The sequence below is a fragment of the Hemicordylus capensis genome, chromosome 3 (assembly GCF_027244095.1).
Source record: "Hemicordylus capensis ecotype Gifberg chromosome 3, rHemCap1.1.pri, whole genome shotgun sequence".
Classification (NCBI taxonomy): domain Eukaryota; kingdom Metazoa; phylum Chordata; class Lepidosauria; order Squamata; family Cordylidae; genus Hemicordylus; species Hemicordylus capensis.
The window spans coordinates 1,962,375-1,986,531 of NC_069659.1; the positions used below are offsets into that span (position 1 = coordinate 1,962,375).

The following is a 24,157-nucleotide window of genomic DNA, read 5'->3' on the forward strand; positions in this document are numbered from 1 at the left end:
TGTCCTAAAATGTAGCCGTGGTTGGAGAATTGCCTGCAGTGAGCGATGGAACCCGGCAGATGCCTGCCTAGCAGCCTGGGGGCGGGGGGGGGAGAGCAAGTCCATCTCTGCAGGGCCTTTGGATCCTTCCTGCCCCCGCCCCCCCCCCCCCGGCACTCTCATTAAGCCAGAGTATGTGGAGGGAACATGGGCCTCTTCCGCCTCCATGTCCCTGGGGCAACATCTAGACTGTAAGCCCCCCAGGGAAGGGACCCCCCACCCCCCCTCTTGGAGAGATCTATATACATAATACAAGTTAGTCATGAGCAAACACCACTGCTAGTGGCAATCACCACCCCGGGTGCCATAGGAGGGCTGCCTCCATCTTCCCCATTGCTGGGGGCCCACCAGGGAGCCGCACCAGGCTTGCCAGGGCTGTGAAGGGGCATGCAAAAGAAGCCACGAGGGGGTCTGCAGGGTTGACCGGCAGGTGGGAAGAGGAGGCAGGGAGTGAGGAGCAAAGAGAGCGCCCTGCTGAAGAACCCGCAACCTGCTGCTGCTGCTGCTGCTGCTGCAAACACAACGGGCCCCCAGCCCCAGGCCAATGGCCTCCATTTTCTTTGCGTAAACAAAAGCAGCCTCCAGAGTCACACATTTCGGCCAAGCAAAACTAATGGAAGAAGAGGGGATGCCTCACTTTCCCCCTTGGGGCTGCTTTTCAGCTCCGAATCACCCCCCCCCCCACTCCCCAGCTGCTTTTTCCTCAGACTGCTTTCAGCTAGCAAAAGAAAAAAGATTGAAGACAAGTTCCCTGCGGGGCGGCACACACCGCCATGTAATCCAGCAGCCCCACCCCAGGTGGAGTCCAAGTGCAGAGGCCGGGCCTTCTCTCTCACAGGGGAGCCACCCTCCCCAATCCCTCCGCTCGTGTCCCTGGGAAAGACAAGCCGCGGCTCCTGCAAGAGGCCGAGGTCCTTCCCCTTCATCCCTTTCCCGTGAGAGCGCAGCCTCTTCCCGGAGTGGCCAGTAGGTGGCAAAACGGAACAAGAAGGGACCCCAGAGACAGAACCGCCCCCCAGCAGAGAGAGGGTGGGCCCATCCGCACTTTCTGCAAGACGCCTGCGTGCAAAACGGCTCCCAGCGACAAAGCCCCGTCATATCTCCTGCCCCCTCTGTTTTCATTTTCAAAAGTCGGAAGCTTCTAGCCCTCAGGATCAGACTGGAAATGTGCCGGTGGTTCCTGACAAGAAGCGGGGGGGGGAGGGGGGGCACCAGTGAGCCAGCGCCTGAGGGACCCTTCTCCACTGGCCAGGGAGACCTTGCAGCCCCCTCCGGGCTCTTCAAAGCCCAGACCAACCTGCAACCTCCGACACCCTGCAGACCACCCTGCCTCCCTTATTCCTTAGGGAAGGGGGTGCAGCAGGCCACACACACCCCCAGCCCCCCTTTTGCCTCCCGTGTCTGCCTGGGACAGAAGATGCAGCCGGCACGCAGCGGGTTCTTCACACCCCCCCGAGAAGGTTGTTCAGCAAAGGTGCCAAAGAGGAGCGAGAGAGAGGAAGGCAGAGGTGAGCATTAGCTTCCGTGCCAGGCTTGGCCTTCTCGTTTTGTGTTTAGTCTGGCGGGTGAAAGAGAACCCAAGAGAATAATCCTCAAACCCGGGTATTTCCAGAAGGACTGATCCTCCGAGCAGAGAGATGAGCGGTCACTGAACCTGCGGCCCAAGAGCAGGGCTGCGTCTGGCGTTAGCCAATCCAGACGAGGAGGAGGAGGCGGGCAAGGAGAGAGAAAGGTTTCATTGGCAGGGAGAACCGTCACCTCACGCCAGCACGCCCCCCCTCGCCCCCCCCCCCCCGGGGCTTCTGTGCCCACTCGGTCCACCCCTTCCGCAGGAGGCAGGCCAGCCCACCTCTCCCCCCCCCACCCCAGGGGCTTCCTGGCTCTCCAGAGCACCTCCTGGAGCCTCCTCGGGTCCTTCGCGTCCACCACTTGGCCCGCCCAGGCGACATCCTGCGCGGGGAGCGCCTGCTCTGGCGGAGGGGGTCCCCGCGGGGCCGGGAGAGACCTACACTGCATGGACATGGGGGAGACGATCTCTTCGTCCAGGTCGTCCACGTCGTCGGTCATGATGAAGTGGGAGGTGTTGGGCCGGGCAGGGGTGCCCACCCAGCTGGGGTCGATGTTGAGGGCTGCCACCAGCGTGTGGATGCCGGGGTTGACCACGATCTGGAAGCCACACAGCTGCTCGATCTGATGCCAGCGGTGGAGGCGCTCGCGCAAGGCCGCCGTCACTTCGCTCAGGGCTTGCCTGGAGGGGGAGAAGCCCAGGAGCCAGTGGGCCGGGGGAGCCAGCGGGCAAGCGTCTGCTGCCTCCCACCCGGAGCCCCCGGGCAAGTCCCCACTCCCGGCTGCAGGGGTTCTGTGTCAGGGCCAAATCCCTCCCCTCTGGAGGCTAGCGATGCCTCCCCCTGCTGAAACGGAGCAAGGGACCTCCGTGGAAGTGAGAGCAAGCCCACTCCCACCCCTTTCAATGGGGCGGCTTCTCGGTGGGGCATGCTCTGCGGGTGACGCCTGCCTGCCACTCTGCAGCTCTTCCAGGAGCCCCAGATCCACTGCTTGCCTCGTGAGGAGGGCTTTGGAATGAGCTGCCTTGAGCCCGTGGGCAGCCCTGGCACTGCCCACCCCCCCCGGCATGCTTGGTCTTAACCCCAAGAGCAGCTGGCTGGCGTAACCCTCTGCCACAAAGCCCACGGAATTCAGCAGATGCTCTTGGCGGCAGTGGGGGGGGATGGGGACGACGACACCCCCCCACTGAACATGCCCCATTGCCAAAGGCTGCCATGGAATCCCGGCTCACATTGCTCCACACCTGGGAACTCTCTAAGAGGAGGGAGGGAGGGGGGACCTGGTGGGGGGGGGCACACAGGGGGAAACTGGAGCCCGAGCCAACTCACTTGGCAGTCAAGATTTTGTGATCCACGTCATCCAGGGACGAGCTGTGTGCAACATGGAATGTCCCAAACAGGGTGTTCCGCTTCTTTTTGATTTTCTCGGCCTACAGTGAGCCGGAGAGAAACGAGACCATCCACTCGGGACGTGGCTCTTGTGGAGAGACCCTCAGCCCTGCCACCCCCTGCGCAAGTGGCCCAGAGCCTAAGCAGAGCCACCCGCCCGCTTCCAGACTGGGGCCCAGGGGGCGGGGGCTTCCCTGGGCCCTCTGCAGACCCCCCACCACAAGGCCGAAGACCATTCCCACAGAGGCGCCCCGGCTGGGTCTGGGATCTCCCACCCCCCAGCAACAGCCCACCCAACTCCTGCCACCTTGTCCAGCTCACCCCTCAGGTAGCCACTTCTGAGTTGTCCTACAGAGAGAGGGGGCAGGCCGGCGCCCTGACTGACTCATCGTCCGGGCTTCACACCGGCTCTCAAAGCTGAAAAGCGGCCTGACTCTGCACCCCAAAACTGGGACTCTTTGGGGCTCAAGCAACACCCCCCCCCCGCCCCGCCGTGCTGAAGAGGGGAGGCAGCACAGTGTTGGCTACTGGGCAAAATCAACCACCCCATGGCCAACACAGGGGAGACGAAGGCTGCAAGGAGACCAGGGAGCCAGCTGCATGGCCCACAGTGGGACTTGCTTCTGAGCTAGTTCTAAGGAGCCCGGGGGGGGGGGGGCGGCGCCCAAGGAGGCACAGCTGCCTCTGCCTCCCGGCAGCAGCTAGGACGGCTCCTCTCTCTCCTGTGCTGCCTGCAGGCTAGCAATTCGTCAGGCAGAGCTGCAGGGTGAACCACACAGCTCTACCGGAGGAACAGCCAGCCTACAGGCAGCATGGCTCTTGGGCAGGGCAGGAGGGAGAGGAGCCACCCAAACTGCTGCTGCTGCTGGGAAGCAGGGGCAGCTGTGCCTCACTGGCCGCCCCCCTGGCTGCTCAGGACCAGCCGCTACCGTTTCCGAGTAAAGATGGAGAGGACTGTGCTGTGTCCCCAGGAGGAGAATCCGGCTGGCGTTGGGGGCGCAGGTCCCTCGAGAGGTCTGCCTCACTCTGTAACCGGGCGGGGGGGGTTGGGGTCCCTCTGCTGCTTTGTGCCTCTCAGTGACTCCCCGGCCCGAAGTATTTTGGACCACGGAACGCAGAGATGTGTCCTCAGGGGCTGCCCGACAGCGACCTCCTCGTTCACAGCCCACTCTCCATCCCTCCCCGCCCTGGGAATGTCTCTCCTGAGACTGCTGGCAGGACGCCTGTCTCTCGTGGGGCCTGGACAGCACCCAGCACGCTGCGGCCACGGGGCAGAGACCGGACCCCTTGCAGCTGGAGGAGGAGCAGAAGCAAGGGTCCAAGAATACGCCCACTGGGGACACAAGAGGTGGGGCGTGGCGGCTCAAGAGAAGCGGCATCAGGATGAAACCACCTTCTAGACGCCAAAGGTATGGGGCCAGTCTATCTGCAGATGCCGACCAGGTGCCCATCAGGGGTCCCCCAACCTGTGGTCCCCCAGCTGCTGCCGAACTACAACTCCCATCATTCCGCTGGGGCGATGGGCGTTGCAGTGCAGCCACATCTGGAGGACCACGAGTGGGTCTGCCGGTCAAGCAGGATCTCAGCAGATGAGTCGGCAAGCCCACGCGGCGGCTCCTGCCTCGGCCGCTCACCCCCTCCTTGGCCAGCAGCAGCTGCTTCTCGGCGTTCTGCTTCTTGATGTTGTAGTACTGCACCTCCACCTCGTGGGTCAGCTGCAGCCACTTCTGCAGGGCCTCCGGGGCGGCCCAGCAGCTGTGCGACTCCAGCTCCTTCTCGGCGTTCTTCAGCGCCATGCGGACCTGCGGGAGAGGGACAGGCAGGGCTCCCACTGCAGCGCTTCCCAGGGCAGGCAGTGGGTCCCTGGCACACCCTCCCGGGGCGGGGCGGGGCAGGGCGGGGGGCAGCTTGCCAGGTGGGGGGGGGAGGGCCAGCGAGGGAGAGAAGAGCCAGACACCGCCAGCCACGTGTAGCAGCACCTCTGACTGCCTGATCCCCCACCTGTGCGTTTGGGCACCTGCTGGCAAGGAGGCAGAACACTGCACTGCGCCCCCCAACAGTTCCTGGACGGATCTGGCCTCCTTGGGCACCCTGCAGGCCTTGGCCCTCGGGCCTACTTGGCGGAGTGTTGCCGCCCATGGTTGCAGTGCACCAGCACAAGGCCAGGCGGGCGCACCTCCCTCTCTGTGGGGGCACCCTCCCTGCTGCTTCTCCTGGCACAGGGCGTGCCCACTGTGCCTCACTGCTGATGTCTCCTGCAAACATCCATGGGGGAAAGTGTGTGTGTGTGGCGGGGGGGGGGGTGTCCTGGTGCCAGCTGCATGTCTGCAGAGGGCAGCAGTGGGGCTGCCGGGGCTTTGGGCAGATCCCGCCTTGCTTGTCCGGCCCAGGAGGGGAGAGGAGAGCTCGGCCAGCCCATCTCCCACGAGGAGGCCTTTTGCTGGAAGTGCAAGAGTGCTCCCGCCCGCAGGGAAGGCCCACTCACCCCGGACGAGGAGCAAGCCGCTTCCGGGAAGCCGGCTGCTGAAAGCGAGGGCCCGGGTCAGGGGGAATCGCCATCCCCTCAGAGGGCCACTTCCCGCCAGGCTGTGCCCAGCGGAGAGGGGGAGGCCTGCACTCCGCTTCTAGCCCCTCCGGAATCACAGCGGTGGGGCTAGAAGGGCTGTTTGTGTCTGTCTTGCTGCCCAGGGCCCAAAGAGGAGGCCATGCTCTCAGGGAAGTGTGCCAAGGAGAGGGGGCCACCCCAGATTTTAGCCCCGAGTCTGGGTGTGGTCTGATTTTATTTGGATTTGCACTTGATGGAGGTGGAGCAAACTGGACACTGGCGATCGCATGGTTCCATCCCACCCATGACGGACAGAACGGCTTTGAGGCTCAGCTCAAGTCGGCAGCAGGCCAGGCAGAAACGGCAGGCGCCCGAGAGTTGAAGCCCCCGGCGGGAGCTGTCCACCTACCCGGCATGAGGGCTGCTCCCGGCCAGGGCGTACCTGATCCAGCTCCTGCTCGGCGTACTTCTGCCTGCTGAGCTCGTTCTCGGTCCCCTCCCGCAGCTCCCGGAGGCGGTGGGCCTCCTGCTTGGCAATGCTGATCTCGTCCTGCAGCCGCTTCTCCAGGGAGACCTTCTCCACCTCGACCGTGCGGTGCTCTTCCTGGGCCTTCTGGAGCCTGAGAGAGAGAGAGAGAGAGAGCAGCTCACGAGGCCTGCACCCCTGCTCAGCCCTGGCTGAGCACCCACAGAGAGGGGGCCAAGCACGGCTCAGGGCAGCTGCTTGCCAGAGAGCTCTCAGGCCCAAACAGAAGAGGCAAGACGGAAACAGAGAGGGCTGCCGAGGGGCAGGAGAGGGGAGGCTGGCTGGAGAAGCAGGCCTGGGCCGAGAGGACATCGGCTCGGGGAACAAAGGAAGCAGCCGAGGCCAGGGCTGATCCAGGCACGCACCCGCCCGAGCAGGGCAGAAAGCACAGGCCCGTGTCAGGGAGCAGAAGCCGCAGCCACCGGCCCCGCCTGGGAGGGCAACTCAGAGCCACCCCGAACCCACCCACCCAGCAGAACATCTTCATTTCATGGCAGCGTCAGGCCTGCTCTGGCCCCATTGGGGAAGGAAGGAAGGAAGGAAGGAAGGAAGGAAGGAAGGAAGGAAGGAAGGAAGGAAGGAAGGAAGGAAGGACACAGACTTCGAAGCAACGGCATGCTTGCTAGCTCAGGCCTGCGCAGCAAGACTGCCTGGCCAGCCTGACGCTGGCTTCCCAAAGGAGAGTAAAGGACGGCCCGTCCCCAAGAGCTGTGGGGCATCCACCAACTGGGACTGCCTGGGAATCCGCCCCTGGCAGAACTGGGGCAGAGCGTTCTTGGCGCCGGGCAGACGCATGCCGGGGCACAGACCGGCTGCTCCGCACCCCTCAGGGAGGCACGCCAAGCCCCTCCCGGGGCTCTCCCAAGCAGACCTCATTCCTCCTCCCAAGCACCCAGTAAAGCAGGCCGCCATTTCCGTCTGACTACTGGGGCCCGGAGGCCGAGAGAAGCCTGGCCAGGGCAGTCTGCCTGCTGCTGCCCCCCCCCCCCCGCCCCAGTCCTCACTCCGGGGAGCTGGCCTGGCCTCAGGCCTCAGAAGCGGGTCAGCAAGCCCGAGTGGAATCCAGCCCTTGGGCAAGACAGGAAGCCAACAAAGGCACCCCCGCCTCGCCCACAAGGGGTCAAAAGCACCCAGCCAGACTGGGGCATGGGTGGGGGGGGTGGGGGGGTCCCCGCCCTGCTCCTACAAGAGCAAGTACAGGGCCCTCTCTGCCCCCCCCCACACCGTGCATCAATACTTGGGGGGATCTGCTTATATGCAAGACGTGGGTGAGGGTGAGATGCGCCCCGTCCCTCCACAGCCTAGCAATGGCCATTGGCAAAATGCAGCCACCGTGCTGAAGGGCCGGGCTCCTCTGAACCCGAGCAGCTGGGGGGCAGAGAGAGCAGGGAGCGGGCTTCACTCTTCCCCCAGCCTCAGTGGGGCGTAAGGGGAGCCGTGCTGGACTGGGCAGCGGCCTGTCCGGTGTCCCCAAACGTCCCGGAGGGTGGGGCAAACCGCCTGGCCACATTCGCCTGCACTGGCCTGCTCCTCACCTTCAGTGGGGCCAGGAGGCAGCCACTGGCCCCTGCAGAGGCAGCTGAAATCCTGCCGGCACAGCACTGCCGGGTCCAGAGCGGCCAGCGTGTGGGCCTGCCTGGCGCCCGATTGAGAGGAAGCCGCGAGGCCCTCGGGCCGGGACGTCCTGCGAGAGCCAACCCATCGCCTGCTGCTGCCACCCGTGCAGGCCCAGCACATGCCGCAGCCTTGCCAGCCGGCTGCCCTTTCAGGCAATGTTTTCGTTTCAGGGTAAGTTTAGCCTGGTTTGGTCGAGCAGTTTGTTATGAGAACCACACAACTGTGCAGAGCCCAGAAGGGGAGTAAGGGCTGCCAGGGGAAACGGGACCCGGCCGAGAGAGTCCAAGGGACTCCCTGCAGGCAGCAAGTTAAAGGCTGCCCAGCTGGGCCACCAGCTAAGAAGAGCCCGGCTGCTGCAGGATCAGGCCCCAGGAAGCCCAGCCAGCCCAGCCTCCTGTTCCCCACAGTGGCCCACCAGAGACCCCTGGGCAGCCTGGCAGGCCCCCTCTCCCGCTGCTGCTGCTGCTGCTGCTGCCCCCCTGCCTGCCAGTGGTGTTTGGAGGCCTCCTGCCTCTGAGCCTGGAGAAGGCCTAGAACCGTCAAGACTAGTAGCCACTGACGGGCCTGTCTGTCCTCCATGAAACGGTCTAAGCTCCACTTGCAGCCATCCTAGCTGGTGGCCATCACCCTGCCCCACAACAAATAATTCCATAGATTAGTGGTGTGCGGAAGTGCTTCCTTGCATGGGAAAGTGCTCCTAAGTTTCCTGGCAATCAGTTTCATGACTAGAACTCTTGGTTCTTGTGTTGTGAGAGAAGAAGAAGAAAAACTTCTCCCCATCTACTCTCTCCACACCAGGCATAATTTTATAAATCTCCATCATTTCTCCCCTTAGATGCCTTTTTTTCTAAACTAAAAAGCCCCAGGTGTTGTAGTCTTGCCTCCTAAGGAAGCTGCTCCAGGCCCCTGATCATCTGGGTTGCCCTCTTCTGTACCTTTTCCAGTTCTACAATGTCCTTTTTGAGATGTGGTGACCAGAATTGTACACAGTACTCCAGATGTGGCCGCACCATCGTTTTGTTTAAGGGCATTATAATGTTAGCCATTTTATTTTCAGTCCCCTTCCTAATGATCCCTAGCATGGAATTGGCCTTTTTCACACCTGCTGCACATTGAGTCGACACTTTCAACGAGCCGTCCACCACGACCCCAAGATCCCTCTCCTGGTCCGTCACTGACAGCTCAGATCCCATCAGCATATACTTGAAGTTGGGGTTTTTCGTCCCAATGTGCATCACTTTACACTTGCCAACACTGAACCACATTTGCCATTTTGTCGCCCACTCCTCCAGTTTGGAGAGATCCTGTTGGAGCTGCTCACAATCCGTTTTGGATTTCACTACCCGAAAGAGTTTAGTGTCCCCTGCAAATCTGGCCACCTCGCTGCTTACTCTTGCTTCTAGATCACTGATGAATAAATTAAAAAGCACCGGTCCCAGTACAGATCCCTGGGGGGACCCCACATCTGACTTCCCTCCATTGCGAAAACTGTCCTTTCATTCCCACCCACCCCGCCATTTCCTGCCCTTCAGCCCATCACCAATCAGCGCCTGAACCGGTCCCCTGATCCCATGACTGCCTCGTAGGCTCCAGGGTCCTGGCCTCAACCCTTTCGCCTCCCGGAGGAGGAGGAGGAGGAGGAGGAGGAGGAGGAGGAGGAGGAGGAGGAGCGTCTCCACCCTTAGAACAGAAAAGGCCCAGAGTGAGAAGAAGGCGGGAGCAGGGCTGCCAAGAGGGCTCCGGCAGGCGCACTGGCTTGGCTTGCCCACCAGGAGGCAGCGCAGCCACGCAGCTGAAGGAAGCGGCAACCGGGGCAGGCTGAGCGGGAGGCCCGCGCGGGATTCAGCGCCCGGCGTTTCCGTGGGCTCTGCCTGCCTGCCTGCCTGAAGGGCTCGGTGCAGCCTCCCGAGTCAGGCGAGCTGCGGCCTGGCCTGGCCTCCTCCACCACCCATGTCCGGACCCTCCACCCACCAGCCCCCTGCCTGGCCGGCTGCTCAGAGACCCCGTCCTCCCCAGCCAAGCCCACTCCCCCTGGGGAGGCTTCGTGGTGCAGAAGGACCCCGGCTCAACCCCCTCAGGGGGCCGGGCTGGGGAAGGCCGCCCTGGGCTGGCCTCGGGAGAGGAGGGGCCGGACGCCGCAGAGGGGGCCGCTGGGGGTGCGCAGGCGGCCCGGCTCTCCCCTTCCCTTGCTTGCCGCCACAGGCTGCTCCCTCGGAGACCAGCCTCTGGCTCGGCTTCACGGGCCCACTTGCTCTGGCCGCCTGCTCCTTGGCCGGGCTCCTGACCCCCCGGCCCAGACCCTCCAGGTCACCTTGGCAGGATGAAGAAGCCGCTCCGCCTCAGCGCCCCAGGCTTGCCAGGGACACCAACTCCTCCATCGACCAGCGCCTCCTGCAGCCCCGCTGGGTTGACCCGGACCCCTCCCCAGCCTCCCGCCCAGCTCCGCTCCTCAGCAACAGATGCAGCCTGCCGGCCAAGAGGGGGGGAGGCCGTGTCAGAGGAGCTGCCCTGAGGAGGAGGAGAAGGGGGAGCAGCCCTTGCAGGAGGGCCGGCTGGGGCGCAAGGGAGCTGCTGCTGCTGCTGCCGCCGCCGCGAGAAGGGCTTTGGAGGGAGAGGGCTGAGCAAAGCGGGACCCCGGGAGATCCAAGGCCTTTATTGGCGGGGGGGGGGGAGCAGCAGCAGCCGCCACTAAGAGGCCACTTCTGGCCTCCACGGGGTTGGGCCAGGGTGGGGGAGATGCTCTCCTCGTAGAAGGATCCAACCCAGTCCTCCTCCTCGCGATGCAACTGAGGCACACAAACTGCAGCCCTTCAACCGACAGCACCTGCCAGAGATGCCGGGGGCGGCTGTGACAGCGCGAGTTGGCTCTTTGGAAGAGACACAACCCACCCACCCCCAACACACACACACACACACACACACACAGAGACACACACACCCCTGCCCAAGAGCGGCTCAGCTCCTCAGCCGTTCTTCTTGCTGACTCTGCTGCGAGGCAAGCCGGCTTTCCGGTTGCACTGGTGCTCAGCAAGCCCAAACCGATTTCCAAGGAATCTCTGGGATGTTCCCAGCTGCAGGGAGAAGCAGCCCTTCAGGCGCTCTGCACAGGCTGCCGCTCGATGGTGGGAAATCCTCCCCAGAGGAACAACCGGCCCGTCTCCTCTCTCCCGGAGACAGGCAGGTCTGCTCTCCTCTCTCGGGCAGCCCTCCGGACGGGGCCTTTGCTCCTCTGGCCACCCAACCTCCGCCACACAACTCAGGGCCACAGGAAGCTGGCAAGAGCCACCAGCATAACTGGCTCTGAAGAAGGAAGAGCGGCACAGGCCGACCCGGAGCTGCCCAGAAGACGGCCTGCGCATCCCCAGGCCGGACACCTCTGACTAGCCACAGGGCCCGCAGCGTGTGCATCCCGCTGCTCTTCACCAGCTTGCCTGAGAGGGGAGGCGGCACAAGAGGGGCCAGGGGCCTGACCCGGCGGGACGACCCTCCCGGGCCTGATGCTGCTGAGGCCAGGCACTCCTGCCAGCCCCCATTCCCTCCACTCCTGTGACACAAGCTCACTAGCAGCTCTCAGCGTGGGCGACGCACGGAGACCAGGCAGGCCGCCTGGGAGTTTCCGAGCTCCCGAGCAGCCTGCACAGCTGAACAGGGGAGCCCTCCGGTCGGCCAGACGAGGGGGCTCTGCACTCTTTGCGGCCGGCTTCCCAGGTGGAGGGCAGCAGCAAAGCAGGGCCTGAAAGCAATCCCTCCCCTGAGCCCCCGTGGGCTGGGGCAAGGCCTCCGTCTCCCCTCCAGGGGCAGGGCATTCTGGGCGCTCTGTGGGCAGAGGCAGGGCGCTCCTGGCCAAAGGAGCCTCCCTCTCCCTGCACCAGGGAGGGGTGTCTGCCAACCAAAGGCTGCCGCAGAGGGGTTGCTTCCTCACCTCACCAGAACTGACTGCCTTCCAGACTCCCAGCAGACGCGGCTTGGCTTCCCTCCCCCTCGCCTCAGGAGCACCGCAGGCTGGGCCTCCCTGGCGCCAAGAAGCTGGCGGGCCAAGAACTCTGGCTCTGCAAGCCCCGTGTGCTCAGGGGCCCTTCGGCGGCAGCTGCCAGATGCAGAGCGGCTCAGGCCCAACATGCCCCTGCAGCTGGTGCCAGGTCTACACAGAAAGGTGCGCCCCTGACTAAATTACAGAGATGCCAAAAAGCCTGCCTGGGAAAGGGCGGAGGGGAGAGCTGGTCCTCTTGACAGAGGCACTTTTGTGCACTCCCTACTCCTCCCACTTGGAGAGTTTCTCAGCATGGGGGACCAACAGCTGTGCTCCGTTGCCTGGTCAACCAAGTGGGGCTTTAGGAGGTGCTGATGAAGGATCTGGTGTAACTTGAAAGCCTGTGGCTGCTTGCTCCAGCAGAACACAACACGGTTTGCATAGCCCCCAGCCCAGAGGGCTTGCAACCCAGAAGGGTGAGGCTTCTCCGCTCCTTCCCCAGGTGTCCGTGTTGACCCAACACTTCCAGGGTCAGAACCAGCAGGGCGCTGCATCCCACATACCCCTTAGAAGCAGGAAAGTGCAGTTAATCCATTACACAGAGCCATAAGAGAATGGCTTTATTTTGCCTGACCTTGCTCAATTAGATCGATGGATGTGGCAGGAAGAGAACCTAAAGCGCAAAGGAGAAGGAACTCCAAGGTCTGGGGGAGGCTGGAGTTGGGGGGCGGGGGGGGGGAAGCGCGTCTAGCCCTGGGCGCTGGGATCTTAGCAAGCCTTCCCTGCTCCTGCTCAGACATAAGAAGAGGAAGGCTGGGGCTTCTCAAGGAGGGACCCGCGTGCCAGGAATGGCCGGGGACACACAGCAGCCCTCCTGACCAGGGCCAAGAAGCCCCTGGCCTCCTGGGAAACGGCCTCTCCTACCAGAGGGGGCGCTCGGGAGGTTTGGGCGGCTTCCGGCACCCCAAGCAACTCTTCTTGCCCGGGAATGGGAAGATTCGGCCTGCGTCACATCCGAGGAGCGGCCAGGTGGAAGGAGAGCAGGCAACTTCACATCCAGGCATCATTTTCAATGGAGAAGGGAGCCCTGCTTGCCCCGACGACGGCTGGGGTGAAGCGCCTCCTGTCCTGAGGCAGGGAATCAAGCCAGGCAGAGATCTGGGCTCCAAGCCCTGCCCAGCCCAGAGGCTCCCCGAGGACAGCTCAGCCTCTCAGCCTCACCTCCGGGGCAGCCCCGGCTTGCAAGCGAGAGGCTGCCTAGCACTCTGGATGCTGGGGGCTGCGGCGGCGGCAGACGTGGCAGAGAAGCAGAGCGGTGTGGATGGCGCACCTGCTGCCCGTAAGCACACAAGGGCATGCAAAGAAAACACACACACACCAGTCCCCACAACTCATTCCAGGTGCAGCCATTTCGCTTCACTCCGCCAACAGCAGGCCCCAAAGCAATGGATTTTAAAAGGCAAGGAGGAAAGGTCCGGGTGAAAGCCGAAGGGTGGAACCGATGAACACCCAGATGCTGAAAGCAAGGCCAAGGGCATTTGCAGAGAGTCCCTCCGCCCCATTGCAAGGCACCACGTGCCCACTCCCCCCCCCCGAGGATGGGGGCACAGAGGCACCATCGATGTGGGGAGCAGAGAGAGCGGGCAGGGTCAGGCAGGCTCTGCTGTGCCCCTCGGGGGATTTTGCCCAGTGCCAGACCAGAAGCAGGAGACGCTCTCGGGGAGGAGCACTACTAAGACCCGGGGAGGACAGTCATCCCCGAACCGGACACTAGCACCGAAGGGAGCTGGGCCACAGCGGGCCCACCCGGGGGCCGGGCTCACCTTTCCTGGAGGTCGTGAAGGCTCTGCTCCGCCCGGTGGAGCCCTTCCAGGTCCTTCATCATCTTCTTCATGTGCTCTTTGGAGTAGCGGTTCTGGATGTAGGCGAACCAGCAGCCGCCCACCCCGATCACGATGGACACCACCAGCATGAAGTCTTTCAAGTGATTGTGCCGGGTCACTGGCGGGGGAAACAGAAGCCACCGCAGCAGCCCGTTCAGAGGAGGAAGCACGCACGGCCTGCCCACTTCCCTCCTCCCCATGGCTCCCTCCAACTTGCCATGGGCGGGCCCCAGACACGGAGGGCCTCAAAGCAAGCAAACAACCAGGCCCCTGACTGGGCCAACTTCCAGCGTGCAAAAGGAGACACTCTTCAGAACTAGGGAGGCCCCTGGATCAGGAAGACTCCGGGGAGCTGGCCAATGGCTTCCTCAGGAGGCGTTGGGACCTTGCAGAGCTCCGGAAGAGCTCAGTAAACAGCTAAACCCTGAGGCAGCATCTCAGAGACAAGGCCAGCCAAGGCAGCCGGTGGTTGCCCCCAAACACTCACGCCAAATTCACCCGTGAGTCTTGAAGGTGCCACAGCACTGGTGTACGGATTGGAATCTTCTGCACTCGTCTGGCTTGGTTTACTTCATTAATAATAATTATTATTATTATTACAAATATTTATATATTGCTTTTCAACAACAAAAAGGTTCTCAAAGTGATTTTCAGAGAAAAAGAAATAAGATGGTTCCCAGCAATAACCACTGGAGGGATGCTATGCTGAGGTTGGATAGCCGTTCTTCCCCTGCTAAACGGAAAAGAGACACCACTCGAAAAGGTGCCTCTTTGCTCAGTCAGCAGGAAACCAAAAGATTAAATGATGCTTCAGGATCCCTATACACCCCCTACAGCGGGAACACGCCCTTTGCCCTCCAGGTCTTTCCAAGTGAGCTCTTTTTGTGTGGAGACAGTCAATTATTGACTAGTTATTACAGGGAAACTAGGAGAGGAGAGCTGGTCTGGTGGCAGCAAGCAGGACTGGTCCCCTTAGCTAAGCAGGGTCCGCCCTGGTTGCATGTGAATGGGAGACTAGGTGTGTGAGCACTGCAAGAGATTCCCCTCAGCAGGGGATGGAGCCACTCTTCTGGGGAGAGCATCTAGGTCCCAAGTTCCCTCCCTGGCAGCATCTCCAAGATAGAGGGGCTGAGAGAGACTCCTGCCTGCAACCTTGGAGAAGCCGCTGCCAGCCTGTGTAGACAATACTGAGCTAGATGGACCAGTATATGGCTCTGACTCAGTATATGACAGGTTCCTATGTTCCTAGACAGCTTCCCTTAAAGCTGCCCTTCTGTGGCATGGATCTCTCATTATCCAAGCACTCAACCCAAAATCTTCTGCACACGCAATCAAATCTTGGCCATGGAGGGGATTCCTCCTGACCTGGCAACAGCTTTGCCTTTGCAGTGTGCAGAAACCTCTTACAGAAGGACCAGAGGTGCACCTAGGGAATTTTGGAGCCTGGACCTAAAGGCCTTTGGAGCCAGGCCGCGCACACACACACACACACACACACACACACACACACACACAGAGACAGAGTATTTTTAACACATGGGTTCTTGAGGGCACAAACAGCAACTGAACTCACAAGAACGTAAGAATATAAAACGGCTATATTTATGCAAATATGCATAAACTCCCCACTCTGTCTCTAAAGCAGAGGTTACTCTCGGCTGCCCAGCACAATGCGGGCCGGTGGTGCATGCAGCGACCATGACACCCGGGACAGACTCAATAGAATTTGGTGGCCCCAGGAGTATGGAGGTCCCAGACTTCGGCCCGGAAGTCCAAGGGTAAGAGTGCCTCTGATAAGGGCATGAGAACAGCTCTGCTGGATCATACCTAAATTCCCTGGCTTTCAGTTTCATGGGATGGGCCCTGGTTCTAGTGTTGTGAGAGAGGGAGAAGAATTTCCCTCTGTCCACTCTCTCTCCTCTCCATGCATAACTTTATATACCTCTACCATGTCTCCCCGTGGTCATCTCTTTTCCAAACTAAAAAGCCCAGGTGGTGATGTAGCCTAGCCTCATAAGGATCCTCTGGGCTGCCCTCTTCCACATCTTCTCAAGTCCTACAATGTCCTTCTCAAGATGTGGTGACCGGAATTTTATGCCGTACTCCAAGTGTGGCCGCCTCATAGTTTTGTACAAGGGCATTATAATGTTAGCTGTTTTATTTTCAATCCCCTTCCTAATGATCCCTAGCATGGAATTGGCCTTTTTCACAGCTGCCGCACATTGAGTCGACACTTTCAATGAGCTGTTCCACCACGACCCCAAGATCCCTCTCCTGGTCCGTCACCGACAGCTCGGATCCTATCAATGTATATGTGAAGTTGGGTTTTCTTGCCCCAATATGCATCACTTGACACTTGCTGACATTGAACCGCATTTACCATTTTGTCACCCACTCCCCCAGTTTGGAGAGACCCTTTGGAGCTCCTCCTCGCAATCTGTTGTGGATTTCGCTCCCCTTGCTCCAGAAGCCTCTGCCCATCGGCCTGCATGCCGCGTTGCGCATCCAGCACACCCACCCCAGGGAAAGCTTCTCCCCTCGAGCCCTGGCTGGCCATCCAATCTGCCTCAGGACCAGCCTTCTTGCGGATCTGCTGCAGCACATAGCACTCAGCTCCAGCCCCAACCCTGCCAGGATCTGTCCTTCAGGTTCACATGTGCTCTGCCACCTACGGCCCAGTGCTGAGTGGGTCTCAGAATGCTAGATTCTGCCCCAGGTGATCAGACCCTAGGCTTAAAGAGCCTTCCTGTGGAAGGGTTGCATACTCACAGCCCTACCAAGGCTTGCATGGATCAGGGCTGAAGGGTCAGCCTCATGGCCTCGTTTGTCCTCTTGGCAGCTAGCAGAGCAAGCAGGAGGTCTATCGCAGAAATCCAGGATCCAGAGGCGCTCCTGGCTTCACCTAAAATGGTAAGATTCCTAGGAGGCAGTTACGTAACTCCTTCTGCTCTAGAGGGAGGGAGAGCCGTTCACCCCGAGAATGTATCTGAAGAGCTTGGAGCAAGCGGGCCATGGCTGGATTTGGAAGATTAGAATGGCAGGGGTCCAAAGCGCCACAACGGGGCTATAAACAAGGCAAGAGCCATCTCTGGAGGGATTATCCCCAGGTTTTGAAAGGCTTGCTCCCAGGCATCCTGTGGAGGGCAGGAGGGGGAAGCCTCCCTCTCTTTCTCTGGGCGGGATGGTCCCACTGGAGCTCCCCTCCAGAACCAGCCCCGGGGCCCAGAGGGGTGTGGGCAGGGGATGTCCTTGGACACAGTGGACACAGCAAGGCACGGTTTCCTTGCTGTCGCCGTTTTAATGAGTGAGCAAGAGGCAGTGGGGCGGTCCAGAGAGCCCAGCCCCACCCCCTTCCCAAGAGGCCGTGCTCCCCACTCTTTCCAGCGCCCTTCCCTAGGGCTGCCCTGCCTGCCGCCATGCAGGACCCCGAGCACATGCCAGAGTTTTGCCCTCTGCAGGGCTTAGGAGAGCAGCCTCAGCACCAGCCGGGCTGCCTTCCAGATCAGACCCTGCAAGAGGGTCCCGTTGGCTCTCGGAAGGGTGCTTCCACACTTCGTGCGTTGTGACACTGCAGTCCCTACGCTGGCAGCAACAGGGGTGCTGTTCGCAGGGCCAGGACATCGTCTATCTGGCGTAAAGAAGTTGCTGTTTTTTCGGGTTCTTTGTTGTTGCGAGACTGCTCCCCCGGCGGTTTAGGTTTCAGATACAATTTGCCTGAACCCTGGACAAGTTCCCTTGCCCCACACAGAAACAGACCGAGCCACACTTTCCCCACTTGGCAGGGCCCTCCAAGCTTCCAGAGGCATGCAGAGGGGTGACCACCCGGCCCAGCAGAATTCCAAAGCCCCCTCGCTTTAGAGGCAACTCTGGGAGCTGCTCTTGTGCTGCTGCCTTGGCAAAGTTGGCTCCAGTCCCCCAGCACCGTGCCGCACTCCGGAGGAGGAAGCACAGGGAGAGCCATCGCTTCTCCCCCACTGGCCTCCTCTCTCCTCCCGCCCTCCCCTGGACCGAAGGCTTGCTTATGGAAGTGGGGCGGGGGGGGTGCGTGTGTGTCAAGCCTGACTACACCCCAAGCCCACCCCAAAGGCAAGGCCAGCCCTGCACCAGCCCCACCACAGCTCAGCCTCCAGCCTGCGGGAGACACCTCCGGTGAGGGCTGGGGGCTGCCGGGGGCTCCGCTCCAGGCATTGAGGTGAGCCCTGGAGAAGCAGGCAGGGGTGCAAACTGCGAGACCAACTCAGAGGGAGGAGAGACGGAGGCGGGAGTAGTGCCGGGGAGAGGAGGGACCCTGTTCCTGCTGGCTTGCGTGGGTCTCTTACCCTTCAAGGCAGTGTTACGAGGGGGGGGGCACCAGATCCCACACACAGCGGCCCGCCTGGGAAGAGAGCAACCCGCTTCCTGCCCTCTCCAGCAACCAGGTGCCTGGACTGATGCTGAAGCACCAGGGGTGCAGAGAGCCCTGCACCTGACGGCATGAAATGTACCGCCAAAGCCCATCCTTACCATCCACATGCCCAACGCGGGGAGCCGGGGGAACTGCCCCCAAATTAAAAACAAGACAAAGAGACAAGTGAGGCGAAGAGCCAGCAGCCCAAGGCAGCCCGGGAGCTTTGAGGGAGCTTTGCACTCGGCAGGGCTGAGGAGAGCATCCTCAGCACCAGCCTGGACCCGGCCCTGACCACTTGGACAGGGCTTTGCCTCGGAAACAGGGAAGTCAAAAAGGTCACTGGTGTCTCATGTGAAAACACTCGCCCCAGAGTAAACAAGGAGCTCTTCCCCAGGCAAGAGCATTTCCATTCAGCGTGCGAGCAGGCCGGCCGGCCGCCTCTTCCGCTGCGCTTCTGCGTTCCAGCGTCTCAGGGGAGAGGGGAGGCAAAAGGGCCGCCGGTGCCCAGGGGGCCAGGCCACTCCTTCCTGAGATTCCGCCACGTCATTCTCGGCTGTCCATGGAAGGGGCTTTTGTTACCCGGGAGGAGGGCTACAAGGGTTTGCATGTGCTACTGTGCACTAGGGAAGAGGCTCTTTCTCTGTGGACACCCCACATTTGCTCTCAGGGGCTGCTATCCACCAAGCACCCAGGTACGGGAGGCTCCACTGAAAAGGCAGCAGGATGCATCAGCAGAGCAGCTGAGGACAAAACCTTCCCAGGTGGGCCGGGGATGCTACCACAGATCCCTCTGCTCCCCTGCTCAATGGGAAAACAAGACTTCAACACACACACACACACCCTGGTATACCATCTTCAGAAGGCCATCGCCTCCAAGAAGTAGCTGCATAATGCAGACTCTGTCCCGTTTCCCGCCCCCTTCTTCTTGGTGCCAGGAAGAGATGGGCTGCCTTTCCCTTTGGGTTCCTGAGCTTCAGGCGCCAGGCAGATGCATGCCAGATGAGCAACAGGGACCAGGGCGCTTCCCAGACGACAGGCTGTTCAGCAGTAAAATGCTTCAGCTTGGCAGGATCATTTTGATAACATAGCTTGTGCAACCCTCCTACAGCGGGAAAACATGGCTGTCTTTTTGCGTCGCACATGCAACATTGCAGGACTAAAACACAAGGATAAAACCGGAAAGAAAGCATCGGAGATGTGAGCGGCACCTCGCTGACCGCCCAGGGACTGTGATGCCGAAACACAGGCAGGACGGAAGCACACTTAACAGACAGCAGTGACACTGTAATCGGGAAGGCGCCCAGGCAGCTTGCAGAACAGGCTGCCCAAGGTATGTGGACGTCTGAAGAGACACGTAAACCGCAGTCACGGCTCGCCCTACCGAGCCGGGGGCACCCAAGGAGGCAGCTCGAGGTGCTCCTCCCTCTCTGCCCACCCTGCCCAAGAGCCACGCTGCAGCCTCTCAGGTGGGGTGGGGAGGGGAGGGGGGGGAGAGAGAGAAGCCGAAGCGCAGCGGCACTCCCTTTGGTGCCCCCCCCCCGGCTCGCTGGGGCGAGGCGCTACTGGAGGCAAACGCGAGCCCTACGCTGGCTCCCCGGGATGTGCCTACCCCACATGGGCATTTCAGAAGAGGCACGGGGCACTGCCGGCAAGAGAGAAAAAGATCTCCCACAGCCGATTCGGACTGGGCATCTCTAGACTGGCCTGGGCCAACCCTGCTTCTGGCAGATGCAACACCCAACACTCACCTTGAGGAACAGCTACTGTTTTGCACACCACCGTGATTTTAGGGGGGCAATGAGAAACCCCTCCAGTACTCTACCAAGAAAGCCACATGGCTCTGTGGTCGCCAGGAGTCAACACCGACTTGACGGCACCACCTTTCCTTTCCTTTCTGCCTCACCTTTAAAAACACAATTTTCACAAGGCAGTGAAGCCCCACAAGAAAACCACCATACTAAGCAGTCCAGCCCACATTTGGAAGTGCGGAGGTGCAGGGCAAAATGGCAGCTTGTCAGGGGCAGCTGGTGCATCCCCCTCCCCCACCCCTGCCCCAGTGGAGATGCTCACCGCTCCAACCCAGCCCCACTCCAGCAAGTCCGTCTAGGGCAGCAGGGTCAGCTTGGGCTGGCCACAGCTCCCTGGGGTCTCCGGTTTCTCCCCATCCCGCTACTGGAGATGCTGCTGCCGCTGCTAGGACTGAGCCTGGACCTCCTGCAGGCTGAGCAAGCACCCACCACTCCGCCACGCCCGCCCTGGCCGCTCAGGGGGGCCTCCTGCTGTGGCTTGACAATCCCGGACGCAGTCGGCGGCAGCCTCTCAGGCCCCTCCCTCCCTCCCTCCCTCCCTCCCTCCCTCCCTCCTCTAGCTCAGTCCTATCAGCCGTCCCTCTTGCAGATTCCTTGGGGGTTCTTGCTCTCCCGCTGGGGCTGCTTGGCCAGCCTTGGCTCAGGCAGGGCCACCTCCGAACTGACAGGGCTCATCACCTCTGGCTCTGGGGGCTTCCTCTCTGCAACACACATGGCCGGCTGCCAACGTGTCCGGCACACAAGTGGGGTGCTGAGTGGCTGAGAGTTCCGCGGCCTCCAACTCGGTCCTCTTGAGCCAAGCGCTCCAGGGGAGATCCAAGGCCTGGAAGGAGAGGGCTTCTGGCGCTCACGCCCCCCCCCCCCCCCGCCTGCTGCCTTTTTCCTTCAGGAAGGTGCCACTGCCCACTCGGCAAGGCTTTGCCACAGTGCATGCCCCTTTCACCAAACACGAGACGAGTCCCGTTCCCTTCCCTGTGTAAGCCACTTGGAGAACCTTTGGTTGAAAAGTGCTGCGTGACTCTTCCTAAGAAGAAGCATGTCTGACTATCTGGCAGCAGCAGCGCCTCCTCCTGAGCCAGGGGGGCGCCCAAAAAGAGCCTCTCGAGTGGCCTCCTCTTTCCCTTCCAGCCTCCTCACGGGGAATCCCCTTGCTCCGGAAGCTGGAAATCTGCATCAGGGGCACCTGGGTATTTGGAACCCTGTCCCATCCCCACCGTCTAGCTGTCACCCCTGGGCATGCCCCACCCGCCCACCCCCACCCCTGTCTTCCCCTCCATGCCTGCTGGCAGAGCTCTGGCTTTGCCTGTCCAAGTCCCTCAGGCAACTGGGGAAGACCTGGCCCAGTCACCGCCAATTGTCAGAGGTGCCTCCAAATGGGAAATCCAAGCCTGATGCCAGTCTCCAAGTCCCTCCAGCCACCCGACCTGTCCCCAAGGAATCCTCTGGAAACAAGGGATGTGGGAAGCTCCCCTCCCACCCGGCGGCTCCACTGGGAAATGCTCGATGGCCTCTGGGCATGGCTAGAGCAGGCCAGAGCAGGCCGGCATGCTAGAACCTGCTGCTTCCATGCCTGACCTGGGACTCTCCACAAGTGTCTGGCCAGAGGGTCCAAGCCACTGCAAGATCCCCACTGCCCTCACCCACACGCCCGCCAGGCCCGGTGGTGCCACAGACCAACTCGTGCAGGGGGCTTGGCAGAGCCATCCTGCTTGAGCTTAGCCCACCTCACGGGGTTATTCTGGGGGAAGGGGAGAGGAGCTGCAGCGAAGGGCTGGGGAACAAGGGAACAGGCTCTCCAGCCAGCCCCTTCCCAAACCCAGGAGGCCGCTCTGCCTCCTCTTCTGCTCCCCCAGAGACCATCTTTGGCACTGACTGCCAGAACGCCTCCTGTGTCCTTCGGCACAGCAGCACTTTTAGGAAAGGGCTGTGCGGCTGGCTCTTGGAAGGCAGGAGCCGGCAGAGCCAGGGCCTGGCCTAGTGGAGGATGCATCGGGGCCGACTCAAAGTCCATGGGCTTCTTCCCACCCGCCGGGAGCCAGAGGGGCAGAGGGGACTGGGACGCACACCCGGCAAGCAAGGAGTTTGCTGCCTTCCCTCCGTCCTCGGTCATTTGCAGAGCCAAAGCAGAGCTCCAGCGCTATGGCGACAGGGTCACACAAGCAGTAAACAAACCCTGGGAGTCCCTGGAGACGGAGCACACGGGAGGAATTTGGGAGCCAGGAAGCACACAGCCACGGCGGCCAGAGCCCTCCCTCGGACTCCCCTTCGGCAGCTCCCTTCCTGTTTCGGAGCACCTCCCCAAGCCTCCTCGAGCCCGGGCTGGGGAACAAGGACCTGCGTGCCTCTCCGCAGCCAAGCAGGCGGGATCCTTCTAGCAGGCTTCTCCCCTCCCTCCCCCTCCCCAGCAGCTGAGGTGCCCCTTCCATGGGGTGGGGTGGAGCAGCAGCCGCAGCAGCAGCAAGACACGGATCTTCCCTCTGGCTGGCAGGCCAGGCAGGCCCTTGTGCTGCCCGGCTGTGCTCCCCCAGGGCTGAGCACCTGCTGTGCAACGCAGCACACAGAGGACGCCTGGGCAGCCCCCCGCCTTCTGTGGCCGCCTTGCTGCCAGCTGCCCTCTCAGCTTGGGCCAGATTCTGCCCCTCTACACAAAGCGGCGCAACGCACTGGGCAGTGAGCCGACCGTCGCCTGCGAGCCGTGAGCAGCCTCCTCCCCACCCGCTTTCGCGTCTGGGCCTTGGTCAGAAGCAGCCTGGGGAGGCGCTCTCCCTTGGCACAAGTGCTAGCTGGGCCCAGAGGCACCTCTGAAAAGGGGGGGGCTCCCTTCTGCTGAGCAGGGGGGCAGCCAGTGGCCCTCTCCAGCCCACCAGGGGGTCTCTCCAGGAGCTGCTGCTGCTGCTGCTGCTGCTGGTGTCTACCTTGCAGACCTTTCCACGCGGGGACAGGGAACCCTCTCCAGACCCTCTTGGGGCATACACGTCATCTCTGCTAACTGGGCAGTTTTCAAGGGGCAGCTCTCTCCTTTTTACCGGGGGAGGACAACTATCCCTTCTCAGCTCAGCATCATGTAACAACAACAACAACAACAACAGCCACCACCACTACATGCCTCACACTGAAGTTCCACAAAGGAACTTTTTACATCAGGAAATAACACACCCGGGGACCTGTCCTTTTCTGTCTGCCACATCCATGCCGTTTTCTTCAGGCTGAGCAGGCACTTCCAGCACGGGATCCAAACACTGCTGGTCTCCTAGAGAGCCCAGCATCAAAGCACCTCCGTGGCTAGAACAGCATCCAAAGAAGCAGCTCAACCTCCACCCCGCTTGAGCGGAACTCCTCTTCACCTAGTCTTGCACACACCACCTTTCTAAAAGGTTGTCTTCTCCTGGCTCTGGAAAAACCATGCACGGAGACCTCTGCTTGCTTCCGGAGACCAAAGCCAAGGGCCTTCGGGCCCACCAAGCAAAACATCAGCCAGCCGGCCCAACCAGTGCTGAAGCGTCCCAGGTCTGCTCCTCACAGGACTCCGGTTATTGGCCAGACACCTGGCAGCACCTCGTGTCGTGTCAACCATCAAGCCAGCGCTTCGCTTCGGCACGCCACCTGAGCCACACTTCCCCAGCCCTGCCCCACACCCTCTTGGGCTCTGACCCCAACCTCCACCTTCCTGGTCCACCAAGCCTCTCTCACCCTTGAACAGACTTCTCAGTAGCACGGACTCCACTGGTGTCGCCTGGCTGATGGGGTGGCCCACCCAGCACATGAGCGAGCGCCTGCAGCCACTGTTTCTCCCGGATCTTTGTTACTGCCGATGGGCCGGCTGCCCCTGGGACCCTCGCCCCCTGGCAGAGCCCCTGCCTGGCAGGGCCCCAGGCCCAATCCCGCGCAGCATCCATCCCCAGGCTGGGAAAGAGCCTTCCTTCTTGGAGGCCCTGGAGAGCGGCAGCAAGTGAGACCAGGATGAGCTCGTCACCCCTGCCAGGGCCCGACTCAGCAGCTTCCCAGCGTGGCAGCCCTCATGAGCCGGGCAGAGCTGCGCAGACAGCCAAGGGCAGGATCTGGACCCGGCAAAGAGGCTGAGAAGAGCTCCGAAGGGGGTGAGGCCGTCGCTCAGCTCAGCGCCAGACGCAGGTAATCTAAACACAGCTCACTGGGCTGTAAATATTTAAAGTGGCCAATAGATCTGAGCCTGATCATTACGGTGCTGGAGTCAAACAAACGACTGCTTAGCAGTCAAAGTCCTTCTCAAGTGTGGTTTCACTCCCTGGGAGAATAAAGGGCCTCCACTCCGGCTGGTGCCCAAAGGGGCTGCTGACATCTGACACAAACCGCTGTCCAGTTCAAAGAAAAGGCACGCCACTCCCCCAGGTTCCCTGAAGTCAGCAGAAAGACAGGACATCCGGGAACAGAAGTAATCACGGAAAGCTA

At 61.4% G+C, this 24,157-nt stretch overlaps 1 protein-coding gene across 5 annotated transcripts in view; it reads right to left on the reverse strand.

The window, feature by feature from the left end:
• Positions 1–24,157, reverse strand: part of STIM1 (stromal interaction molecule 1) — a 116,450-nt gene that overhangs the window by 3,578 nt on the left and 88,715 nt on the right. For 4 of the 5 annotated variants that reach the window (XM_053307302.1, XM_053307301.1, XM_053307303.1 and 1 more), the window contains 5 exons: positions 13,475–13,652; positions 5,981–6,158; positions 4,628–4,795; positions 2,934–3,034; positions 2,049–2,287 (listed from right to left, as the gene is read on the reverse strand). In XM_053307302.1, the coding sequence (XP_053163277.1) occupies positions 2,049–2,287; positions 2,934–3,034; positions 4,628–4,795; positions 5,981–6,158; positions 13,475–13,652 (864 nt within the window). Of the gene's footprint in view, positions 1–1,637; positions 1,719–2,048; positions 2,288–2,933; positions 3,035–4,627; positions 4,796–5,980; positions 6,159–13,474; positions 13,653–24,157 lie in introns of all 5 variants that reach the window. The other variant, XM_053307304.1, reaches the window with a different exon arrangement.